General features: G+C 40.2%; 1 protein-coding gene across 2 annotated transcripts in view; it reads right to left on the bottom strand.

Annotated features, from left to right (window-relative positions):
• Window positions 1-26,085, bottom strand: part of usp45 (ubiquitin specific peptidase 45) — a 33,947-nt gene that overhangs the window by 5,342 nt on the left and 2,520 nt on the right. The window contains exons 4-11 of one of the 2 annotated variants that reach the window (XM_085473416.1): window positions 25,248-25,348; window positions 23,958-24,058; window positions 14,964-15,112; window positions 12,188-12,283; window positions 11,845-11,975; window positions 3,931-4,018; window positions 739-820; window positions 189-280 (exon numbers count right to left, since the gene is read on the bottom strand). In XM_085473416.1, the coding sequence (XP_085329542.1) occupies window positions 189-280; window positions 739-820; window positions 3,931-4,018; window positions 11,845-11,975; window positions 12,188-12,283; window positions 14,964-15,112; window positions 23,958-24,058; window positions 25,248-25,348 (840 nt within the window). The remainder of the gene's footprint in view (window positions 1-188; window positions 281-738; window positions 821-3,930; window positions 4,019-11,844; window positions 11,976-12,187; window positions 12,284-14,963; window positions 15,113-23,957; window positions 24,059-25,247; window positions 25,349-26,085) is intronic. The other variant, XM_085473417.1, reaches the window with a different exon arrangement.

Below are 26,085 nucleotides of genomic sequence, written 5' to 3'. Positions count from 1 at the left end.
CCTAACTAGGTTACACGGCTATTAAAAAGCGACTCGTGTCAGAGCTGGTTGGTTTAAGAAATGCCAGCTTGTCAACCCTCATGTGCTTCATACGTTCTAATTCTACAGAGGGGAAAAAACCCTACAGAGCAGTGCCTGATTGGTTCTTCCCGACTATTCAGGTCCTTTGCTTTATTTCACTCGCTTACGTGCTCGCACTCTTCACACATGATTGTGTTTGTGAGCTCGCCGACAAAGATGCGGTCGACAAAGTTCATCTTCACACCTTCTTTCCCGTATGCTGATGGAGAAAAAGACAAAAGGTTTTCTTTTATTATTTATGCATGAAAATTGTGATTATTGCTGTTACAAGATTACCTTCAAAATTTTCAACACTATAATTTCCATTTTAAACACTATTAAGCATCACAATTTACAATCACTATTGAGAATTAATGAGATCAAAAAGTGCAAATAAAGGACTACTTTCACTGCTGAGACAAAGGAAGAACATGGGTCAATAAAAAACAAGTGACACAGATCATAATTAACTATTTAAATTTATTAGCTGCTGTATAAATAACTGATTATACACAATCAATTTTGGATACACAACTGGAAGGGTGCGCTAAAACATGAGGATGTTTATTCTTCTCTTCATGAAACTGTCCTCTGCTTCAGGAGTAAATTAACTGCATTTCCTCCAAATGCCACAAGATGGAACTATTGATCTCTGCCGTGTGCCGCCTCCATACGAACCTTTGACTTGGCGTTTGGTCTCCTCGTCTGCTGTCTTCTCTGTAGGATTGTTGAACGCCTTTAAAATGCCTGCTTTCACCCTCTGCATATAACAAAACCAGAAAAATACTAGAAGTCACATTTGAGGTAATATTCATAAATCAAATTAATTATATAAATGATGCAAATAAAATGCATTTTTGGGGGGATATTTCTTGAATTCTCTTTATTACATCCATTATTGACATATCACAATCTCGCCTGCAGCTGAGCCTGACAGGTATACCCATTATAAGCATCATTAGTGTAAAATAATTATTGTGCTTGTCCAAAAATGTTATCATGTAAATCACTTAATTAAATGTGCATGTTCGTGTGTGTGTCGTTGTCTTATTGGAGGTGACATGGTCAGTGAGTGTGTTGTGAGAGAGCTGTGAAGAGGCACAGCCACAGTAAAGCACCAATCAATAGATAATTGGCCATGGTCCATGTCTGAGTCGAGACCAGTCGGCCCCCATTGTCCCGGGACCCACACACTGCACTGGCTATTTAGGTCAAAAAACCCTGTTAATCCCAGCCCGGCCAGTCTGCACCTCATTCAGGGAGCGTGGTCAAACCAGGATGTGGCTCTCCTACTAATTAATTACCAGTAACCCCCATGCTCTCTATCTCTCTCCCCCAAAAGTAACAGCATGCACTGTCTCACACAGGATGGGCCAAAGGGAGGGGAATCTGGTCGGGGGGCGTGAAGAGAGTTGGTACAAGTGTGCAGGGGTGGAAACTAAAATGAAGACAGGGCAAAGAAGGACAGTCCATGCCCTGGGAGGGTAATACCTCCCATCTCAGCTAATTGGTGATAATTGACTGGGTCTAAATTAGCATATTCAGATCTCTGATACTAATGGCCATTAAACACAAACACTTAGGGCCTCTAAAAGGTTGGCTACACACAGAGGAACACAATATCGTGGCTCTCCCGCTCTCTTATACACACACACACACACACACACACACACACACACAATGATGTGGATGTACTATCACTAATATTCAATTTGTGTGTTCATACAAATAAGAAGCAAATGGGTTTATTCCAGTTATGAATGAATCAACGTTTCATGAATTGATGTGTGCATCCTGTTTTTCTGTTTGAGAACACGGGATAATAATAATGCTTTGATTTTTACAAGAAAGATTAGCAACTGGTATGACTTATGAGTTTTAAAAAAGGCATTCGCTAATGTAGGATTAAAATGCCACTGAATCTCTGAATGTGCTGCATAAATGAGTTTCTGAGTCAATGAATAGCGGAGGCCATACCCCCCCTCCCTCTTTACCTCCTTGATTGGATTGGGAGACGGGCTGATGAGTGTGTGTGCATGTGTGTTTGGGAGGAGGCTGTGGGCGACCCTCAAGCACAATGGGACGGCCCTGGAGCTCATTCAGCAGCTGTGGGTTTCCCAAGATCACACAATGATGCCGGTTATGCCACTTGCAAGTCCCCTAAGTGGCACAACTGTTACTGTTCACAAGTTTGAATGGGAACAGGGGAGCCGAGCCCGTGGCCCTTTCGTGGGCCCGGGGCTGACCACTAAACACACCCGCTAACTTCTCCTCCTTGGTTTCACACAGCCACTGGTGGGATCACAGGGGCCAGCTAAGCCCTCCAATGGGCTGTTGTGGGGTCTCCTAATTGCCCCATGAAGGGTTGTGGGGGCAGGGGTTCTCTGTACTTGCCAAAAACATGGCACCATAAGCTTTGACCACAACTGCTGGCTAAAGATGACATGGGTTTATGTGAGCGAACAAAGCCACCCACAAAAACACAGATGAATGTCTTATGGTGATAGCCATCTAGGATAAGTTTTAAGATCTTTACTGAATTACAGCACAATGCATATGTGGAGCAGTTGATAGGACTAACAACAAGTAAGACAATGATTAGCTCCTCATGGCTTTTGAAATAAACACAGTTGTAATACCGCTGGAGCTAAAAATCAACCATCTGAATTATTCCGATGCATTTTTTAACTTAATTATTAGCATGTGAGATTGAACTATCATCACCAAGTTACTAATGTGCATTTTTTTTTAAAGCAATCGAGCTGAGTGTTTGAGCAAACTTTAAAAATCAAGCACCTCTGTGAGGTTGTACTTTGTGTTATCCATCCAATTTAGGTTTGGATATTTATATGTTGACATGAGGTGTGATCATGTTTGTCACTCTGCTCATACAAAAAATAAGTCAATAGATAAAATCCATTAAATTTGTCTACTTTCCCCTTCAAGGTCGACTCCCTGATCACCACCTTTAGCTGTTCGTTTTCAGTCATGGAAGTCCTATTCTGATAATTTCCACAAGTAAATATCAACTTCTGTGTCTAACTGACCCGATGTTTTTTTCTCACTGGCAATAAGAGCTGAGTCTGTGGCCATGACCCAGAGACCAAACAGCACTCTTCACTGAAAGAGTCTGCAGCATCCAAGACTGAAGGCAGCAGCAGCATGACCAGAAAGCAAGCTTATGTTAGGTTTTTTCCAGACATTAAAAGGGTGTACCATAAATTCATCCAGCAGGCTCAGACTGTCAAGACAGAGCTCCCTTTGTAAGACTTTGATGTTTTTAAGACAAGAGTTTGGTGAAAACTTGAACTGCAGTGCCAGCAACTTTGATCCAGCACACACAAGTTTTGTGTGGCAAAAAGAACAAAATTCTCACTTCCCCAGAATTTAAATTTAGGTTAAAAGGTCAATTTTTGGACATACTGCAGGTGATTCAACACCCATTGCAAAGCATAAATGTAAGAGGACAGAAAGGGACTTCCACAAAGTGAGCTAAAAACAGCAGATAATCTCGAAACAGAGGAGGCTGAAGGAATCTAGACGGAAATTAAATCTTGTTTTTGTATCACATATTTCCTAGTCAGCAGAAAACTATACCTAAGCACATTGAAACTAAAACACATAAATCTATTGCCTTAATGTTTGCTATAACCTTAATATGTATTCATGTTGTTCATATTTTCTGCAAATTTATCTCATACAAAATGTTCTAAATGCACCTGAATGAAGACGACAAAAATAAACCACAAACACTTTGTGCTTGATTGAAGAACATAATCTAACAAAACATCGCCCAATTCTTATTCTGGGCTTAGAAAAATCGTATGGATTATTGAAATACATGAAAGCCTATTATGTATGAAGGCGTACTTTAGTTTCTTCTACTCGTATGGAGTCCAGTAAGTAGTGCAGAAGCTCCTGGCTGTCTTGTTGTTGGTAGCCCTTGAAGCATGGAGCTCTGGAGAAAAACAGAAACATATATTTTTTTTAGAAAAAAAAAAAACACAACAAAAAACCCAAAAACAAAATAAACAAACAACAAAAAAAAACAAAAAAAAACACCCAGAAAACAAAGTTAAGACTAACTGAAGGATGGATGTTTGTGAAAACAGTGACAACATCAAACGTGGGAGTGAATCTGACTCAAAAGAGTCTGTTGTTTGTGCACAAAAACTGAACACGTTATCGAGTCTAGAAGAAAACCACTGAACACAAAGCAATTAGAATCCATGGCAAAACACGCAAAAAGAAGAAACCGTGCATCAAGGTCTCTCAAGAGTTTTCACTGCTGGATCTGTGAAATCCTATCTGCCACTATAACTCCTCCTTTCACAATCCAGGTGGACGCAGTATAAAACTTATACACTTAAAGGACCAACAAACAATTTGTTAAAGTTATTTTGGTGGACAGAATATTTTCTTCATACAGTCATGTTAGCAATATAATGAGAATTAAAATCCACCGAGAAGTCGAGGACGCTTGCAAACAGTCATATCCAGGATCTTAGGTTAACAACTTCACTAAATGGCCTGAATAGAATATTGTTCAGTACATCATAATTGGGTGCTCATAAAACCACAAAAACAACCTTGAGCTTGAGCACAGGTTGGGTGAACTCACACACAGTGATCACATGTTTGATTATATTCTGACCAAAACTGTAGGAGGAGGAGCAATTTTAGTGAATGTGAATTGTGAACAGACCACCAGATGAGCTCTAGCTCCATCTGAGTAACCCCATTACCAGGATGAACACCTATTTGCTACTAGCAAATGAACTGTGTGAAAGCAGGTCCCCCTCAGATAAAATTAAACATCTTCTTTTTGTGAAAGCAGTTGCTTATTACACTGAACTTCAATAAATTATAAATTCATTATACTTTATTATAAAAAAAAAAATTATACTGGATGAAAAAAAAAAGATTTAAATAAGTCTTATTAAATACCATTCTTCCATCCATAAAAAAGTAAAAAATAAATACAATGAAGCTCTCTAAGCAATATAAGAAGAGGTTCATAGGCAAGTCACCACTCCTCTATGTTGGATACTTCCACAAAACAGACTTTCTGCTGTGCACAAATCTTCTTGGTAAAGCGAATGGACACCATTAGAGTGGTTAGAGGGGAGGCTCTCCTTGGCTCCGACCCCTGGCTGTCCACGGTGAAGCAGATGTGAGGACAGATGCCAGGGGCAGATGGGTAGCCAAGGTTGGAGCTACTGCAACCTGTTGGGCCGAGGCAACCACATAACCAAAGGACAGGTTGGTTCAACAGGGATAACACATACTGAGAGGCCACATTCCTGATTAGACAACATTGAGGGTGGTCAGAGGTGGGCAGTGCGTAGTAGTGGGTTAACTCCTTTCAAGCCATTGTGGAGCTTTTGCTATGCTATGATCTTTGTATGTTAAGTTTCTTTGTTTGCCAAAATGTTCTGAATAGGAATGCTGCACACCTGTTCCTGTCTGATGAAAGCAGTTAATCCTATTATAATTATTAAAAAGGAATGCAGTGTGTCAAATATAAATTCTGACCAATACATTCTCCTAATGACATTCCTAATCCTACTTATGTGGGAAGATCACTCAGACCAAAACAGCTTTTTACACCCTTGACACATTGCCATGAACAAATGGATGTCCAGGAGAGAAATGGCCAAGCACCTCTCTTCAACACAGGTCAGAACCTGTAAATCTGGAGGAGATCAAAGTTGCCCCACATACTCGCATCTTATCCTAATCTCTGTCTTTCATGCCTCTTTTTGTGCAAACAGAAGGCAACGTGCAGGGGTGAAGATGGTACAGAGAACATATGTTATTTACTGGCAAGCCTCCAGGAAGAGCAGCAAGTAAAGGAATGCCTCCATCTAGCTTTGCCAACTGAATTTGTTGATCAACGAAAAGAGAGAAATATGAAGACAAAACAGAGAGGAGAATGCGTGAGACAGAAAAAAAAAGGGGGGGAAAGAGAGAGGCAGTGAAAAAGAAAAAAAAATGAATGCACATGGTTGGTATCAGTGGGAATGAGGAGGTCTGGAAGTTCATCCCAGTGGAGACAAAGCAGAAGGGCCCTGTAGCCCTGCTCTCAATCTGGCCAATACAAACAGCTGCGGTGCTAACACAATTAATAGCCGGATGAGTTAGTACCAGACACAAGGCCACACAAGCTCCCCCCAAGTCGAACACACACACACACACACACACACACACACACACACACACACACACACACGTTTATTATTATTGTTTGCATTCACTGCAGCATTTAAACACTATGAATAATTTCAAATTAAAAATAATAAACATTTGTTGTCACTCTGAGAACATTGTTAGTTTAACTACTGACTTCACTAATGGGAAATTGAGAGACAAACCCCCCAAAAACATTCATTCTGACTACATGGATTGGTCTGCACCCTCACTGATGCTGACATACTAGTGCTGTATAAGAGAAAGAAAACTCATATATCATGACACAGTAACGTATTTAAAGGTTGATTCGTCAATGAGAAATGGCACAATGTTTGAAACTGTAATATAAAAAGATTTTATGCCTATTGAAATATTCCATAAAAACGCACAAAAATTCTAGTGCAACAGGGAAAAAATACAAAGAAAAAAAAATCACTGAACCGCCATCAAAGATTGGCTTTGTACTTTTAATTCATATTTTTCTGGTTTTGATCATGAAGCTCTCAACATCATTATTCGAAGGTGTCCTGTGTTCACAAACCAGATAGAGAGCAGCAGAGCTGAGGGAAAGGATGTAAAGTTTCAATGCCAGCTTTGAATATGTGCACATGTCAAAATTATTATTCTTATTTTTATACCAACTCTGAATCTGTCTCTCTTCTTTTAATGTGGTGTGTGCTGTATGTGCAAGTGACCTGGATGCCAGCACTAGATGGGATCCATTGTTGTCATGTGCTATTTCTATCAGGGATGAAAGGCTTCTCACAAGGCTTATTTATGAACAATTTTTGAAAGATGTGAGTATGTGGACACAGTACACGGACAGAGAAGAGAGCCAGCATACTTTTCATTTTTTTGCACCACAAGAGTGTCCAGTGGCTGTCCTGAAAATGGAATCAGTCCTTGAAAGAAGCAGGTGTTGATGAATGCCCTCTGTGTGGCCTTTTTTCCTCCAGATTGTGCATTACACATGTGTAGCGAATGCATCCAGATAAAGTGATGGACATTAATGATGAAAATTCTCAAAAAATTGTCATTTTTAATACTTAAGACATTTCAAGTCCAGGTCCAAAAAGGAAAACAGACAAACAGTTGTGTCTGTAATTTTTTTTTTCCCGGTTGTGCCACTGACTGGCTTTGTAGTACACTGGGTACAAGCTGGGACCCTCACTGGCACCAGATACAGAGTGTGGTGCTGGCCGTCCGACACACACTGCTTGGCACTGGTCTGAGCACAGACCAGACCCCGTGCTGTTGGCAGGAGGATGAGGAAGCAAGCTGTGGGGTACTCAGCTGGTTAAGGTCAAATCCATGTGAACACACGCACATTTAACACAAAAATGGGCTCGACTTCAGGATGAGCTGAGTAGAGTAGGTTGACTCATATGGCTGTTTCAAGGTGTCGGAAACAGACTGTGTTTGTCATTATAATTCAGAAGATTAGTGCTGTTTATTCCAACTTCTACCTTATTTTCAAAGCACAACAGCTCCAGCCTGCAGATTTACTTCCCTTTACCGAGAGTAAAGCCTAAATCAGAGTCTGCTCTGCGTGGGAATACTGTAAAACACTGGATCAGCCATGGCTATAATCATTAACCCCTGCTAAGTAGAAAAAAACCATTTAAACTGTGCTGATCACAGACTGAAGGCCCCATTATGCAGTGTGCTAACACAAACATACAGGGAAAGACTGATAAAGAAATGATAAAAGCGCTGTTAGCCCTCACAGGCCAAGGGCAGACCCAATCCTCTTTGAGTGAGAAGAACTTGCAGAGGATGGCAGGACATTTTCAGAGTACAGGTACTGTAAAGGTCGCTGCAACAGAAAGAAAAATGTCCCAGTAAACAAGAGCAGTTCTTGGCCTTGGCCTTTCAGATCAAAGGCTTTAGGCCTGAGTAAATGTAGATAGGCTGCTGTGAGGAGTCGTCTAAAAACAGGTGATAGCGCAGGCTATCATCAGGCTCAGAATCATGCATGTTCTGTGGCGTATAAGTAAATTTAAAAAAAGTTAAGTTGCCAATCACAACACTAACAAAAAAACAACAAACAAAAAACAAAAACAAAACCCAAAACAACCCCCCCCCCCTCCCAAAAAAAACAACCCAGACAAAACAAAACCCCTCATTAAAAATAAATATATATTGAACACTACATACAGCCTGAAAGGAATCTGCAGCAATTGTGACCAGAGACAAGTGACTACAAGCAAAATAACTGCTGGCGATGGGAAGTGGGCGACACCCAAGAAAAATTTCTCTCAATTCCAGGTGATAGTACATACATTAGAGGCTCGCCCAGACCACTGGAACCTGGCTATCCACAAACAACCGTCCGTCAGCTTCAAAGCGATGTGTGATGAATGCGTTACTTCAGTGTTCCTCACTTTTTGAATTGGATAATTTGGCTTCAAGACATCAAGATGGCGATACCAAAAACAGTCATCCCTGCTTCCTTGCCATAAACAAGGGGTTCACCAAAACGAATAGCTCTGCACGTTTGGTTTGACGCAACCATGAAGGGGATTTATGTCTCTGGCTGGAGCAAACCAGCAACTTTTCACCTGCCAAGTGAATGTGTTAACCACTACACCATGGGATGCAAAAAGTCTACATAAACTTCATACCTGTAAAAGGCTACAACATACAATAACTTGAATGCTTATATCTCTATCCATTAGATCAGCGGTCCCCGACCCCCGGGCCTCGGACCGGTACCGGTCCGTGAGTCGTTTGGTACTGGGCTGCGAGAGTTGAGGCTCAGGTGTGCAATGTATGGTTTTCAGGGTTTTTATCGGTTTTCAGCGTTATTTTGTTATCGTTTTGATCGTTAACTCTGTTTTCCTGGGTCTTTTCACGTGTGTTATGAATAAATCTTCTTTTTTTCGGTACCGGTACTAGTTTTATTTTGTTGTATTTATCCGCGACACCTTAAAGGCCGGTCCGTGAAAATATTGTCGGGCATAAACCGGTCCGTGGCGCAAAAAAGGTTGGAGACCGCTGTATTAGATTATGTGAGTTGAATTTACCTAAAAAAAAAAAAAAAAGTTATAAAAACAAAACATTGATAATAAAGTGCATCAAATATTATTGTCATTGGGAATAAACATGAACGCTGTAATTGAGCAATAAAATAAAATAACATATCCCCTGTTTCCCACCTCTTTGCCATTTGAAGCATAAAAACAATGTATTAAATCTGTCATTTTACTGTACTACAATAAAGCTGTATGGAAAAATGAATAGATTAATCATTTGATACAGTTTAAACAAAGAGTAGCATAAAGTGTGGTGAAGCTTAAAGTCAAATCTGTCTATTCAAATGTATTTTAGTGGAATAGATTAGTTCTACTTGAAATTAGACATGTATGAGTGCATAAGAGTGTGCAGTGCTTGCTGTCTGAATGCACAATTGCCTGCATGCGTTGCAGGGCGAGGTGGTGCCAGGTGAGGTGGCATCCCACAAACACACACTACACAAACACCCACAGAGGTCTGTCTGATAAAAGCTAGGTACCAGAATAACTGTAAAAGCCGCACCAGAGAACGATCCAGTCATCCAACGTCAAATGCTCTGGTCATCCACCTGCACTACTAAACAGTGTGAGGCCCCAGCCCCCTCCATACACACAAACACGGTGGACCCAACCAGCAGGGTACCAAGCTCAACCAATAAGTCAGCCAACCAGACACCCACACTTTTCATGTAAGAGCAAGGTCTGCCTGTCACACAGTCTGTCAGACCTTGGATCAAATGCGACACAGGTGGCACAGCCATGTGGAGAGAAGCAGGAGAACTACAAATGGCTAGCTACAGCGGTACAGTGATTTGAGTGCATGTTCCGTGTACGTCAAGGTTAGTGTGTGTGAAAGGCATTCAGCAGAGACCATGTGCTACTGGGGTCAGGCTGGTTAAAAGTGTGCACTGCTGCAGTAAAGGGATGAAAGCAGGTGGAAGCTGTGGCTCCTGCAGTGGTGATGGAGAACAATAATTATGGTGAATTCTGATGGCTTCACTGACCCTGAAACCAAACATTGGCAGGAGTCTGAAGCTGGTGTATGATGATTGGTGATTTTAGGTCCGCAATTACACAACCAGAGTTCAAAATGTCTGAAAGGTTTGTCAATAAAATCTGTGTACTCAAAGTACAGATACTTTTTTACTGTGCTTACGTACTATTTTCAGATATATGCAAGTTGGGTTTTTTTTCTGCCTACTTTTTGCTTTTACTCCCTACATTTTTTAAATATTTGTAAGTTTTTATTGATTATCTTGCACAAAGTATTTACATTAGGAGCGTTATAACATTCCTGAAAATAAGAAACCTGGCATTTATATGTATAGTATTTGTCCATACGCAATTTTGCTAAACATTGGAGACAAACATATGACAAACAATTTCAACTCCTCAAAGTTGTAGCAAGATGGAAGTGGTATGTCCCGATTGAATTTTCCAGATGTTTTTTATGTAAAATGTTTTTTTTTAAATAAATATCTGGTTGTGATTTTAATTGTAGGCAAAAAAAGAAAAGAAAACCAAAAAAACCGCAAACAAAACAAAACACACACACACAAAAAAAACAAGAAAGAAACCAACAAACCGAACAGTAGGACCGGTGGAAACAGCTGGCCCAGTCTTGATGGCATTTTCCACCTCATAGTTGTTTTACTAGGTAAGGTAAGCTATTTAGACAAAATTACTTCTTATCTCTTTAATATACTGGGTCCACTTAAACCAGGGTTTGTTGAATTTCTCTCTTTAAAGCTGCAAAGACATAGTGAGCCTCACCATTATAAATATTTGGTAGACAGTATGGTGCAGTTCTTGTATTCCTTCCAATGCTTGGAGCCATTTTCTTGTCAGGGTTTTCTTAGCTGACATTAACATAATTCTCAGTAGATATTTATCTGCTGGATTAGTTATATTTGGGAGGCCTAAGTACATATATAAGAAATCAAAGGGGATTTGTGTGCAGAAAATCTTTTTCAAACATTTGTGGATATCTTGCCTAACCCTAATTTTTGGGCAGGACCAGAATAGATGGTAGTGATTAGACTTCAGACTGCCACATACTCTGCAGGACCCTCTACAGTGTAGGCAACAGAAAATAGATACACATTTTTTATTTTCCTTCTTTGTCTTCTGATTCAAGATGAGTATCATTAGAATGAAAAAAGTTAGACGAAAGTGAAAGTGATTTCAATCTACTGAGATTATGTTATCATTACGTTAATATAGCACAAGGTTCAGTTAGCCTTGCATAAAAATAGAAGCATCCTCCACAGAAGTTTCTTACTTTAAGTGCATTTCTGAGCCTGTGCTTTTTTACTTGAGTATAGAAGTTGTATCAGTACTTCAACTTTTACTGGAGTATTTGTTACCAGTAGTATTTGTACTTCTACTTAAGTACAGAATGCCTTTGCTTTTGCCAACTCTGCTTGCTTCAGAATGAAAATATTCAAATCAACATAGCCTCTGCTCCAGCTTCACTAGCTTACATTACTTCTCATGTTCCCCACAGATGAGGGGACACATAAAGCAGAGGCTCTGGGTTCACAGGAAGTAGCAGGTGATATGAAAGGTTGTGCCTTACTTTTGGCAGAGTTGGTTGAAGAGGATTTTGGGATTGACACAGCCTTTCCCTGGATCCTTCATGTTGTGGAGGAAGGCAAACATGGCGGCAGTCAAGGGTTCTGGACTGGGCAGCACTACTGTTAGTGGACTCTGGAATAGGAAGAACACATGAAAGTAAAACATGTTGTTCTTATTTGAAGTAATTAATATCTTGTTTATGAAATAAGGCCAGAAATACAGAAAACATGAAAATACTTCAATTTTAACTACTACTAAGTTCTAACAGCATTCAAAAATTTCTGTAATTATGCATATTAAAATATGCATAATTCTCCTTTATTAATGAGAATAATAAGCTGTACCAGATTTGTCTCTGGAGGGGGGCAGATCCTCAATTTGTACCCCTTCTCCTTCACCTCTTGGATAAGGTCAATGAGCATGTGTGTCTGGGACAGGTTCTGTGAGGAAAACAGAATCATGTTAAGACTGTTAAGCGGGGTCATCGTTTTCTAAAGGTGGGACTCGCTTATACAATATTAATGCAGTTTAACATTTTGCAATATACTGAGTACTGCAATAACATCTATTGTGATTTGTCACCTTTCCCCAACTGCAAATTATGTCCTCAAAGTTAGACTTTGTCAGTATCTGTTTCATTCATGTTATGGTTTTGTTGTAAATAATGGTCAAGCACACCAACACTGTCACTAAAACCTGCCATAAATGTTGCCAGTAAGTCTGCTATCAGTCTGCAATTTAAATTTGGGTCAAGTTGGCAATTACTTGCAATCATTTATGACAGTACAGCAATTAACTGTGATAACTCATTAAAACTCACATGTGAAATTCACATTTAACCATTACATTTGGACTTAGCAACATTCCTGCTTTATATAACCAGTATACAACCATTTGGCAGCCAGTTGAATCCTATGGAGTTGTCCTCAGTGACAAAGACTCATTCAGACTGATGGCAACATGCAGACAATCTGTCTGTATTTATGAATTAAACAGAAATTATTTTCACACTTTTGACAATCTTTCAGAGGGATTGCAGTCGGTCCAAGTCAGACTGGAACTGTTTGCGGAAACATTGCCTCTTGCAATCAAAAGTTGTTGTGAGGATCTAACACTCTCAAGGTCTAAGCAACCATTTACTCACCACAAGATGCAGAATGTGAAAAAAGGGCAATTTTTAAAAATGTACTGAAGATCCTATTTTGTAGTTGTGTGACTGAAGGTAGCTTTGTCAAACCAAGTGTGTCCAGTGTTGGATGGTTTTTCGGTTAATTTTAATTAGCTAACATTATCTCAGATGAGGTAAATGAGGTGGGCCCTCTTTTTTTCTAAGTATTAGAATTTATTTAATAAAATATTGATATTTGGTGTCTTTATATCCATACAAAATAACACAATACCAAGCTGTGTTGATTTCCCCCACCATATCTGACACTCTGCCTCTGATTTCAACTGGGGAACAATATTCATCAGGTGCATTAGATCAACTGGTTTTAACTAGAGAATATTGTACATTAAAGAAGTGGCTCCAACTGATCAAAACCACAGATTCTAAGATTTTCTTTCATAAGGCAAAGAAACAAGAAAAGCTATAATGTTTTAGAGATATAAAAATGTTTCTGCACTTAGCTTGTGGCAATATCATGTAGTCAACTAAAATAGCTGCGCAACAATGTTTTCTCCATTTTAGTATGATTTAGAAACTTGTGTCGAGTTTATCACTGAAAAAGGCAAAATTATCTATGATCTGTATGAATTAAATGCAGAGAAGATCCTTGGCGAGGAGATTGCTTGAAGCAGTCATTGTCCCTTCATGTTAGAGAAGCATCTTTTCCTCCCTTTTCAAGAGATATTTGTTTTGTCACATCCTGGCAATAAAGACTGTTGCTATGGAAAACACACAATGGAGCTGGCATTGTGAACACAGACACAGCTCATCCTCTGACAATTATGTGTTTTCACCAGAAAGATTGCAATTTTCAAGGAGACAATACAAACAGACAGGGAGAGGGAGGGAAAAGCATGTAAAGCACGCTCACTCGAATTTCAATCAACGAGGGAGACCCTGAGGGTGATTAACAAAATGGCGGAAAAAAAACAGCTTCATTGTTGAAGAGGCATGTCAGTTTGCAGTCACCATGACATGACCAGGGAAAAACTGAGGAGGGCTCTATAGCTGTGCTGTGCTGTGAACGTGCTCTGCACCAACCGAGTGCCAGTTGTGTACAGTAAAGTCTGGAAATATTTGTACAGTGATTCAAATTACATAATCTTGGCTTTGAATGCCAATATCACATCAACCACAGAGGAATCACAACTATTTTTTGTCCAGAGTCATCCATTTTCAAGGTCTCCAATGTAAGGTCTAAAATAAAATGTCCATTTTAAATACGTTGAGTATCCTTTGAAAGCAATGACTCCCTGATGTTTAGAATCCGTGCACCTCCCTAAAGGAGGAGCTTGATACTTTGTGATGCTTTTCCAGGCCTTTATGCTGTAGTGGTCTCCAGTTGTTTGAAGGTCTTTCTGGCTTTCCAGTATTGCAAGTAAGTGATAGACTTGGCCATTGCAGTAGTTCACTTCATTACCTTCAAAAGTGTCTGGATTGCTTTCAGAATATGTTTTAACTTATCCTTGAGTTGCAAACACCAACCAGTCAACACTGTTGAAAGCGAGCTGACAATATAGTTGATACGAGTTTTACTGTCTTTCAGATCATAGTATGCTTCAGGCCACAGATCACTTGTTTGCAACTCGTGGTGAACACCCTGTGTTTTTTCCCTCCTTCACAGTGTTCTTCACCTGGCTGCATGTTCTCAAGCAGTTCTTCTTTACCATAGAAAGGATACTATGATCATCCACCACTCTTGTCTTCCACAGATGTCCAAGAGTTCATGCACATTTACTATCTATGGCTTCTTTCTTTTTAAAGGATGCCACTGGTGTCACTTTCCTTGGGAGCTGTATGCCAAAAACAATGCTTCTGAATATTTTAGTGTTCTGTTAATGGCAAAAGTTTCTCAGTTCTTGAGTTCTGACCCAATATTATAAAAAGAGTAAGATTCAAGTAAAAACAAAATCATCAAGGACGAGTAACAGAAACAGAATAGCAATACCAACCTGCATAACAGCATTGAAGAAGCAGGTGTTACCAAGGTTATTGATTCCCTTAACAGGGACCAAAGCACTGCTGACTGAGCTCTTGCCTTTTGGTGGGTCAGCATAATCTGGTGGTTCTTCTCTGAGTTTTATGATCTTGGGTGATACTGCTGGAACACATAAAACAAAGAGGTACAGTAAAAGGCTATAAGTTAGAGTTAAATGGCATGATTATAGTGTGCACGTGGTTTTGAATTAAACCTTAATATTATTTTTCATAACAAGACTGAAGTCAAGATGCACCAAGTGAAGTGGGGGTCTTGAACAAATTTCCATTGTCCTGGAATACTGGCCAAAAAAAAGAAAGAAAAAAAAAAGACTTTGCCTTGCACCAAAACTGGGACTGGGAGTAAGGTATTGGGATGGCAGCTGGAAGGAGAGCTGGGTCATTTGGGAAAGCAGATGACAGCTGTAGAAGTTTCCGCTGGTTAGTGGTGGAGGAGTGGGGGCTGGGGTTGGAGAGATGGCTCTCCAGAGCCAGCTGTTACTCCTGATCACCAATGAAAACTAACCTTCCACAGAAAGTAAGACACAGATGGTCAGAATCTAACAGTGGCATACAGCTTGCTGGGGACAGACTAGAGTTAGTACTGGAGCAGTGTGGGCTGATGGCGTGCCAGCAGCTAGCAATATAGCTAAAACCATGATGGGTCAACAATAACACGTTATTGACACATGCTAGTCTTCTTCACTAGTTAACTTATTGTTCTTAACATGACATCTTACTTTTGGAGTTTATCATGGTAAAAAATCACGAATAAATAAAAAACATAAATATGTGACAGTTGCAGCTTCTTCAGGTAAAACGCAGCTGTTGTTCAGAAACAAACGCCGATGTGGGAACACACCATAATCCTCTACAGATTGGCTTTTTTAATTTAGCAGCCTTAGGCACAGAAAGAGGTCTACGCAGTGAACCAGCAGTAATGAGAATACCAATGTAGCCATTATCAACTCCCTAAAACGATCACTGTACACAGCTGAATACTGAAATGAGAGACAATGAATGTGTTCTGTTTGGTATTAAAGAAGAAAATAGACTATTTTAAATGCTAAACAATAACCAAGCCAGGAATGAGACACACAAGCAACTCAAAAATGTACTACTCTTTAATTAACATTACCTATTTGCAGTGAAGAATGAGAAGATATTTCAGTCAGAGTGCATTTCATTTGTCAAATTAATTCATGAATATTTTGAAAGATTTATTTGTTTGTCTGTCAGGAGAAAGCTTTTCTTTAATTTCTCTAATGATCTGGAAACTTGATGTTCATCATATTTTTGTCTATTTAGTCCTAGTACTTTGGGATTTTCATTAACAGGATCTGTTTTTCTGCCTTAAACAGTAAAGGGCAAAAGCATTGAGCCACCGTTCATTTCTTTATATTTTGCTTCCCAGCAACCAGACTTTCTTGTAATCTTTTAAACTGGTCTTGAGCAATAGTTCTCCAGGCTTTCTGAAACTCTTCTGAAGCTCTTTTTTCACTCATTTTTTAGAGGAATATTTTCTTGTTTTTGTTTATTTCTTTGTTAATCCACTTAAAAAGAAAAAAAATGCACCTAAATTAAGGATGAACCAGTGTTGTATCCATACATAACAGATAACTGTAATAGCAGCCTGTTGCAATACACAATTTGTTTCCTTTTCTTCACTAGAATGTGTGAATAATGTCAGAATCACAGTTTTGACAGGTATATAATAAACTTTTTGCACCAGCAAGGTGATTACCAAAGAGCTATTAGCTGAAAACTTGGTATAAAATATCTAGGTATGATGCACCTAAGAAGTCATCATAGCTCAAAAAGAAATATGATGCATCTGACCCTTCAGTTCTACTGTTCACTAAAGCCTCATCAGAAATGGTCTCACTGGAAGTGTTGCTGGCAGTTAGCCATTCTTAAGGAACGGAAACAGGGAGAAAAGGCTTATACAAGAACTGGACTGAAGATCAGTGGCAACAGTACTGATGGAGTGATGAATCAATATGTGAAATTATTAGTCAAAATCTTTTCAGTATTTACAGAGGTCAGGAAAGATTTACCACAGTGTCTACAGCCGTCTTAAAAGCACGCTGGAGGCTCTGCCATGGTTTAATGCTAAATTTCAGAGGATTGTGTTGGAGTGCTTCTTAAAAAATAATGAGCACATGAACTTGTTAGAATTGTACAAACCCAGTTTTTGATTTGTATCCTGTACTTTCCTTTATGTTTGCATATGTTTAAATGGTCAGAGGGCCCGGTGGCGCCAGTGTCCGGCAGCCTCGCCTCTGTCAGTGCGCCCCAGGGCAGCTGTGGCTACAATATAGCTTGCCATCACCAGTGTGTGAATGTGTGTGTGAATGGATGGATGATTGAATGTAGTGTAAAGTGCTTTGGGGTCCATAGAGACTAAGTAAAGCGCTATACAAATACAGGCCATTTACCATTTAAATAAACCACAACAACCATTTTCCATTTTCTAGAAAATTAGTAGTATATATAGAAATAGTGGCCAAAGTCTTTAGCCCAGTACGCTATAGTAAGGCAGATCATCTTGTAGATGATCCCCCCCCCCCCCTGTGGTCAGAGTAAGGCACAAGTGATAGAAGTGAACACGGACAATCCCTGTTATGACCAAGACTGCAGCAATCTTTCAAGCTGGGTTTGTAAAAAGCTAAAATATATTCTTTGATGCAGTACAGGACAAGTGAAATATGCCATTTGCAATACGCTCTGAATGGCATCCATATTATCCAATTGTGTATGTTTCTGTTCCGTGTCCTGTGTCCTGTTTGTTTGTATATGTCTTTTTGGCTGCTGTTACAACCAAATTTCCCCTTGTGGGACAATTAAAGGATTATTCTATTCTATTCTATTCACATTGAGAACTGAATTCTTCTTAGCAGTAGTCAGTCCTCAGTGTAAAGAATTTGTGAATACGCCAGCATGATTTAAAAAAAAAAAAAATCTAATAGTTTGTTATTGTAGTATTAAAAAAATTCAGAGTCAAAGGATTTTCATGTCATTTTAATCGTATTTAAAAAATATTGCTGAACAGAAGTTACAACAGTTGACGTAAAAAAAAAAAAAATTCAATGAGTTTCCTACTGCATAGAAAATATAACCTCTCTTCTGAGCTGATAATAAGACATTTCATTACAAAATGGCAAATTCTTGCAGGGACTGATGGAAGCACTTTCAGGTCCAAAGGCTGTTGAGAAATCCAATAATTGCAGAGAAACACAAAGAGAGTTTGGTCCATGAACACTTTATACATATAAGCGAGTCAAGAGAGCAAGCTAGCAGCGAGGTCACTAGCCTGAACCTGCTTATGTCCAAACCGAGAAATTCAATACAACAGTAAACCTTTAAAAGAACCTGCACCTTTGCTCTTGCCATTCTCTTCCTCAAAACAAAATGGCCCTGCATTTGCACATATTGAATTTATAGAATCACTCTTTGTGCATGTTTACTGAAAAAGCTATTCAACATACAGCGATAGGTAAGCCCACTCTTGGCCGCTACCAAGCAAGCTTTCCCTCCCCAAGGCCAAGGGCATTAAAACGACCGTCCTGGTCACAGTCGGTGGAATGTGAGCCTTGGACTTTTATTTGTGGCCTTAAAAATTTGCATTTTATACTAAATCAAATTCCACTAAACAGTGTCTAAAAAAAAAAGGTCAGCTTTTCTTTTACATAGATTTGAGAAGAAATACCACAACAACTCTGTCACAATGCACAGTGCATAGTTTTTTTTCCGTTGTATTTTCTTGCCTGCACCAATGCTGCTGCCTTAAATTATATTGCTTTAACAGAAAATATTTAGCGCTGATGAGAAATGAAGCAAGCGTATTTAAGCTTGTCCTCTAGATTTGGGATCAAGAAGGCAGGGGCGAGGTTCAGCTTGTCGGGACAACATGCTGCTGAGACGCTCCACCCAGTGGTGCTAAATGCATCTGGCTCTCTGTGCTGGCAACATCTGGAGGCCTATTTTCAATTTCAATATGCAGCCATAAGGGAGCTCCCATATGTCATCACATACAATGCATGGAAAACAAGTGGGGATGAGGAAAGGCCATGGCCTGATCAAAGGGAAAAAAAAAAATCGGTGTATTTTTGGAGTTTTGGTGTGAGACTGAGAAGGTGTGAAAAGAGACATTTACGCAAGTATGGACAATTGAGCAGAAGAGATAGTTGAGTGGGAGTAAGAGTGTGTAAATGAGCATGTCTACTTGTTGTGGTATTTGAGAGACACAAAAATCAACAAAGTGCAACTTGAGTGCGAGAGCCGAGACCTGCACTTGAGCTAAGAGAGAAGCAGAGGAATGAGGGAATGAAATGGATGGAATGGGGATGCCGATGGACACACACTGCATCTGGGACCGTCACCCAAGGTAAACAATGTTCAGGGAGCCATCTGGCTGAGACTGGAGGCGGAGGAGGGTGTGGGGGAGCGATGGGCAGAAGAGGGCAGTGTGGGGGAGTAGAGCGTGGAGGGAAGGGTTGCGACGAGCACAAGCATATGGAAAAGCAGATTTTTCCTCTCCCCGCAGCAGTCAGCGCAGGCAAATGTCAGCATGAGCTGCATCCACGCTTGACTGTGCTGCACTCGGCACCACCACCTGGCTCTCCTTGCTCAGCCACCGAGTATGGGCAGCAGTGACACTGTGGAGCCTTTCCCCAGGGCAGAGGAAAGCATCGTGGTGCTCGAGCTCACCCACATGCATGCATATACACCAACACCTCCTGTACTCCCTGCTCTTTTTCACACAACGGAAATACAAAGAAACATGCTTACTTTGGCAGGGAATATTACTAAAAGTACTTGCAAAAGAGAAAGAGAAAAAAACAACGAACTGCCTTACATGTTCGACATTATCAAGCTGAAGCAAGGCTAACATCAGACTAAAATTCAAGCTCACAAAACAAAACATAACCAGTTTTGTTAAAAATTAATATTTTCAACTTTATTTTTAGCAGTAGCGCACCACAAAGACTTTTTTTTTTATATCTAAGAGAAACTTAATGTAAATTTATACTGATATCATCAAGACAAAACACAGGAGTCTGCAAAAGTCTATTTTCAAAAGGCCTTTACTCTGCCTTCTTAATGCAGTTCACAGTTGGGCTGGGAGACTGTCAAATGCAAAGGCCAGTGGGCGTCATCCACGTTCACTTACAGTGCAGCAGTGCAGAGGGCCAAGGCCGGCTCACTTCATGCAGAGCAGCCAGTCAAGAGGAAGGCCAGGCAACACCAAATGTCTTATTAATTTGCTAATTTGTTGTGACTGCAGGGCATGAAAAGCCCGTTTCCTTGCCATCTGAGGCCAAGAGAACCCAGTGCCATGTTACTTACAGACACGCACACATTTAAGCACACAGATTTTACTACCCACTATCTGGCCTACTTTCATGTGCGGTGGTGGGAATAAAGACAGAAGCACTCTTGATTACCTCCATGAAAGCACCACCAGGGGACAAGCCTCTTACTGGCTACTGACTCGGCAAAGCTAAACTGACAGTAAACTAAGAATTATGGCTTACAAAATTAACAACCAGGGTGAGGAAATCAGGTGAATAAAAGTGCCGTAATCCAACTACAGAATATCTCTGACTTAAGCCACGGTCTCAAAACTGGAGGCTAGAAGTGCAATTCTGAGTACAACAGAGACAAACAGCCCTGGTGCAAACAATATGTAAATATTCCTCATATAAACATGTGATAAATTTCCCACCATGACAGCAACCTATTTAGAAAAGGATTTAATGTGAGTGTGACCAACACCACACAGCAATAAACTTTTTGCAAACAAAATTGTTTTGGCCTTTGAGAATTGGAGAAAAAAAATTATAAAAGGGAAATGAGAGATAAATCCATGTTATTTCTGATCCAGCAACATTCAGAGTCAGCCACTTAATGCAGCTTTGATGTGCTGACTCTTACCTAGGGGTCCGTGTCTGTGTCAGCAGATATGAGAACATGAAACTTCTTACAATAGGAAAAGAAACAAAGGCAGAGCACATATATAAGTTGTGCAGCTACATTTGTCTGACACGACTGTGCACTGTATTCAGGTCAGTAGTAGTGATGCTGCAGTCTGTACAGTTCTTTACTGCATGCCTCCTATTGGGAATGCAGAAAATGTTGGGCGTACACACAGGGCAAAGTGGCTGGATATCAACTAAAACTGTGTGAACTGGTCTGGCGCTTTTAGAGGAGAGTGACTGAAGCAACAACCTATGAGAGGGAAGGATATCGCAATCTGACATCAGGTCAAAGTCCTCCATTTAGAATGTTACTGGAAACATGCAACAAGGTTACCTTCACATTCAAAACTTAGGAATGTCAACTATAGCAAGCTGTCAACCACACAGCAATGACACAACCAATGAAGCACATTATATGTGGATAAGGCTTTACTGGTGCAAGTTCATGTGCACAGGGTGGGCTTTAATTAATGTTAAAATTAATGTTTAATACAAGGATGTTTATGATGATTTGGCTATGTTAAAAAAAAAGAAAAAAAAATTGTAAAGCAACCCTGAATCATTTTCAAAGATATTTAAAGAAAATTGCTTGAATACATTAATACACACATGCAGTCCAGTGATACTGTATATTAACACTCAGATTTTCTTACAATTATAATGCAAAGAATGACTCGATTCACAACCAACATTTTAATTTGCTCCACAAAGACTCCCCAGCTGTCTTACATTCTAGCACCCCTGAGGTCAAGTCGCTTTTTTACCCGGGACTCTGGCACTTGAGCTGAAGGCCTTGATGGTGAGAGACCACAGTTAATCGACTTTCTTTCTTCCTGAAGCTGTTGTTGTACAAAATTATTATAGATTTGGAAAAAAAACCTTGCTGGGCTCTTTTGTGCTTAGGGACTATAGGAAAGAGAAAGAAAAAAAAAACAGAGTACAACAGCAGCTTCTTGAGAAACCCTGGCCTCCACTGAAATGCAATTTCACAAGCTCCTCAACAAGCAACGACTATCTATTTTGCTGCAACAATGGCTGTCCGCTTCTATACCCATTTGGCCGACCGGTGTGGAACAATCAGGTGGCAAGAAAGGTGACAAAAAGGTGACACATAATTCAAAGAAGCAGAGCTGCATGAAAGCTGTTGGTAGCTACAGTCCAGCTCGGCAGATCAATCCCCACCAACAACGGACTGTGGCCTGGCACTGTGTACAAAAAAAGGCTATTCCACGGACATAGGTATATAAAACAAAACACGCAACACTGCTCACCTATAGTCTTTAAAAATGAACAACACAAAATCAAAAGTGTATACCTATGTAAATTTGTCAACCCACCACATGTCTAACTTATGAATTCTCTGTACATTTCTTTTAGAGTCTGTGTGTAACACACACTATGTAGACACTTTTAAAACACTTCAAAGAATCTGAATTTTTCAGGTATGTAATGTACTTAGAGGAGAAAAGATATTCAGATTTATTGTGCCAGGAAGAGCTTGTACTCTGTGCTGCAAAGAACACTTTGTGCCAGTGAGAATTCATTTAAGTGTATTACTGAAACTTAAAGCTCTTTGTAGAGGCCAAGTGTATAGTATGAGCTGGAAGAAAACAGGGTATCTGCTTGACTTGAAAGTTATTTTTAACATTCGGCGTTATGTGTATCTGTGAATGTGTGTGCATGTCCACTGAGAGTTAACGCGCTCCAGCTGTTAGGATCCAGTTGCTCAGACTTGTTGAGGACCCTGGCTCCCACTAGTGCAGCACACAGGCCCAGAGGTGGTGAGACATACAGCAACTTAACAGAGGAAGCTAGGGACAGAAACGGATAGCGATGGAAAGACAAAGAACGACAGATCACAGGGCTGAACCCTGCGCAGCTGCGCTTGTTCTTCAGGGAACCCAGGCGGGGAAGCAGCGCTCAAGCGCTTAATTCCACAAATATGTGCAGTCATGCAATATGCAAGGTGGGGGCAAGGGAGGGAGTGAGGGGAGAGATAGCTGCAGAATCAGTCTTGCAACTTCCACAGCCATGGCTTAGATTGGGGACCAGCTTGCCTGGGCCTCAGTGGCTGGCCTCTGGCCACTGGCAACTGGGCAGCATGCAGCGGGCGATGCAGAGACGGCCTGAGAGACTGAAAGTGATGATGCCCACCACCTTGATCAACTACAGTCTGCTAGGAGGTCTTTCAGCACGCCAGCACAAAGCAAGAGATGCACACTGAGCTGAAGGTGTAGGTACATGTAAGTATTGAGAATGGGAGTTGATGTCTATATGGATGACTGACTCAGTGTGGGGTGGGGGGCTCAGGTGGTCTAAGTGAGGGAAAAGGACAAGTCTGAAGGTAGTAAGTAATGCTGAAAATGCTGCAACTAAAATCCAACTCTATTCTACATCTAGTTCTTAGTATTTCTAGTAAGTTTTATTGCTTTTAATGACAAGTTTGCTGCTCTAATTCAATTTTAGACCGACAGAAGGGTAGAAAGAATATTCTTCAAGCACTTAGCAGCATAGAAAAGCAAAGCAAAACAAAACAAAAAATCAGACAACCATTTCACCCATTTGAATAGTGTGGGGTGTCTCTGCATGAAGAACAGTAGGTCAAACTTCACATGACCATTGCCACCAGGGGGAGCAGGTGTACTGCAGCCGACTGCTGGAATGTCAGCCCTTCACTTAGAAGAATAACTTTTCTGATAGGAGCCCGTCTTATTTGTGGATCTGGCCACAACGCAGCCGCTAACTGGCTCATATACTGTTATTGTGCTTTTGCCTTCTACTCATAGACACAAAACCTAGACTGACCAGAATATTAAGCAAATTATGTAACATGAGATGTATTCAACTAAAGAAAGGATCACCAGTTTAAAGGAATGATAAATCTTGAGCTACACTGTCATTTGGCCCTGCTGAAACTGCAGTAAGCATGTACGTTTTGTATAACTGAGGCTTAATTTGACAACAGTGGATGGCCAGAAAACACCTTACCTGATGTTGCCTTGACAGAGTGCTTTTGTAAAAAGTCCAGGCTCTGAGCCAAGGCCTTCTTGTTGCAATGAGTCGAGAGCTCTTCACTGCATTCGAAACACCTGTCACAAAGAGAGAGGTTAATAAGACCGGGTTCATTTTACTTTAGAAACTAATAAGACAGTATTTAACATCCGAATTGCTTGGCTAGAGTGGAAAGCAGTTTAGAAATCATGATTAGGGATGGGAATTGATAAAAATGAATCAGTGTTGGGGTCATTACTCAAAAATATATTACATATATTACACAGAACACCTTTCTTAAAGTGTTCTTCTACTTAATTACTTCTACTAAAAACTACTCATTACGTTACTTTCATGTTACTCTGTAAAATGATCTGAAACGCAACGTCTCATAATTACCATTTAACTACATAAACCTACAGGCTACAGCCCCACACACCAGCACAAATCCCTATCCTAATAAGAACACACGTGATCTTTCTCTTAGTATTGATGTATGAACACAAATCAAAGATGAAAACCAGAAAAGAGACTTTAAACTGATCGTCACAGTGATTTTACTGTAGAAACATGAACAGGTAGACACGGAGGCTGCAGCCAGACCGCTCAGGCTCTGTTACCTGTTGAATTTAAGCAGCGGCTTCACCGCGAATAACTGCTTACTTTATCACGGTGCTGTTCTGGTGTCAGCATTTACTCAGCTTTAACATCCCATCTAGCTTAGCACAGTGTCGGTGAAAGTGCTTGTAAAGAGCCAAAGTTGTGTTAACAATATAATGCAGTTGTTTCTGTCTTGGAGCAGTCTCCACTTCATTATCGTGCTCTCATCCTTTTATGCAATAAAAATAAAAGTAATGTCCATATCCATGCTGTAAACTGTGACACTTTTTTCCTCCCCTGACACACAAACTGAAATCAGCTGATTGCAGCAAGAGCTCAAGATCTGATAAGCAGGATCGATAAGCAGGCAGACTAATGGTTCCAATGGATTGGACTACTGGGAGCTGGTTCTCGATTCCCATTCCTAATTATAATGGTGGAAAACAAATTTTATTTTATTATTTATGAGCCTAAAATGATGTAAAATAATTTACAAATAAACAAACTGGTCTTAGAATTGTGGTAGCCAGGATCAAAAAGACTGCAGGTGCCTGTTGTTTTCTATTTGAGCTCACATGCTGGCAGCATTCTGACACATGCCATCGCAAGGTGACAAACAGGGCACCATTGTGTGCAGCCTTTGCTTCTTTTCATGACAGTTCACAATTAACTTCCTGGGTTTCTCACCAGGCCTTCCATGTGCTCAAACTGATGGTGATGCAGTGTGACTCTGGGTGGAAAGCCTGTTGATGCTTCACAACATGCTGGATCCCTGACTGGTTACAGCCCTGTAAAAACAGAAATCTTTGTTGGCAACCATAAAATACACTCTGGGCTCACAACATTTAAGGTGCAACAAATCTTCAAGAGCACAGTAGGGTGAAAATCTTTATTCAGGGTCATGTTTAGACTTCCTCTTTTCTTGAAAGTTCCAACAGGCCTAACCACTTCATTATGGACATTTTCTTCACTAGCCACGTACCCTAACAAACAAACCTGAATGCCTAACCCCAAGCCCAAACCTAACCATGACCTAATTGTAACCCTGAAACTAAAACCACATTTTAAGTCTCAAAAATGCCTTCAACCTCAAGGGGAGGTGCAATAACTGAGCATCAGAATGATGATATAAGTGACTTTGGGCATAGCTTGGCTGTTGGTGGTAGAAGGGCTGAATATTTTAGAAACTGCTGATCTATGATTTCCCCCACAAAGCCAAGGCAACAGTAACTCAAATAACCACTTGTTACAACAGAGGAATGCAGAAGAGCATCTCTGAACATAGAACACATCAAACCTAGAAGCAGCTGCGTTACAGCAGCAGAAGACTGTGTCTGCAGAAAAATGAAGCCACAATTTACACGGGCTCACCAAAATTGAACAACAACATAAAAGTAAATAAATAATTTTTAAAAAATTGGTTTGTTGAGCATGACAATGAGTTCATTGTATTCAAATGGCCTCCACAGTTACCAGATCTCGATGCAACAGAGCAGGGCAGAATGTAAAATTAGCATTTTGGACA

The sequence above is a fragment of the Copadichromis virginalis genome, linkage group LG11, assembly GCF_057382275.1.
Source record: "Copadichromis virginalis isolate Kocher_CV1m ecotype Utaka linkage group LG11, C_Virginalis_male_GT1.1, whole genome shotgun sequence".
NCBI lineage: Eukaryota > Metazoa > Chordata > Actinopteri > Cichliformes > Cichlidae > Copadichromis > Copadichromis virginalis.
Note: the sequence above shows the minus strand (reverse complement) of the source record. Positions and strands in the feature narration are given on the sequence as shown.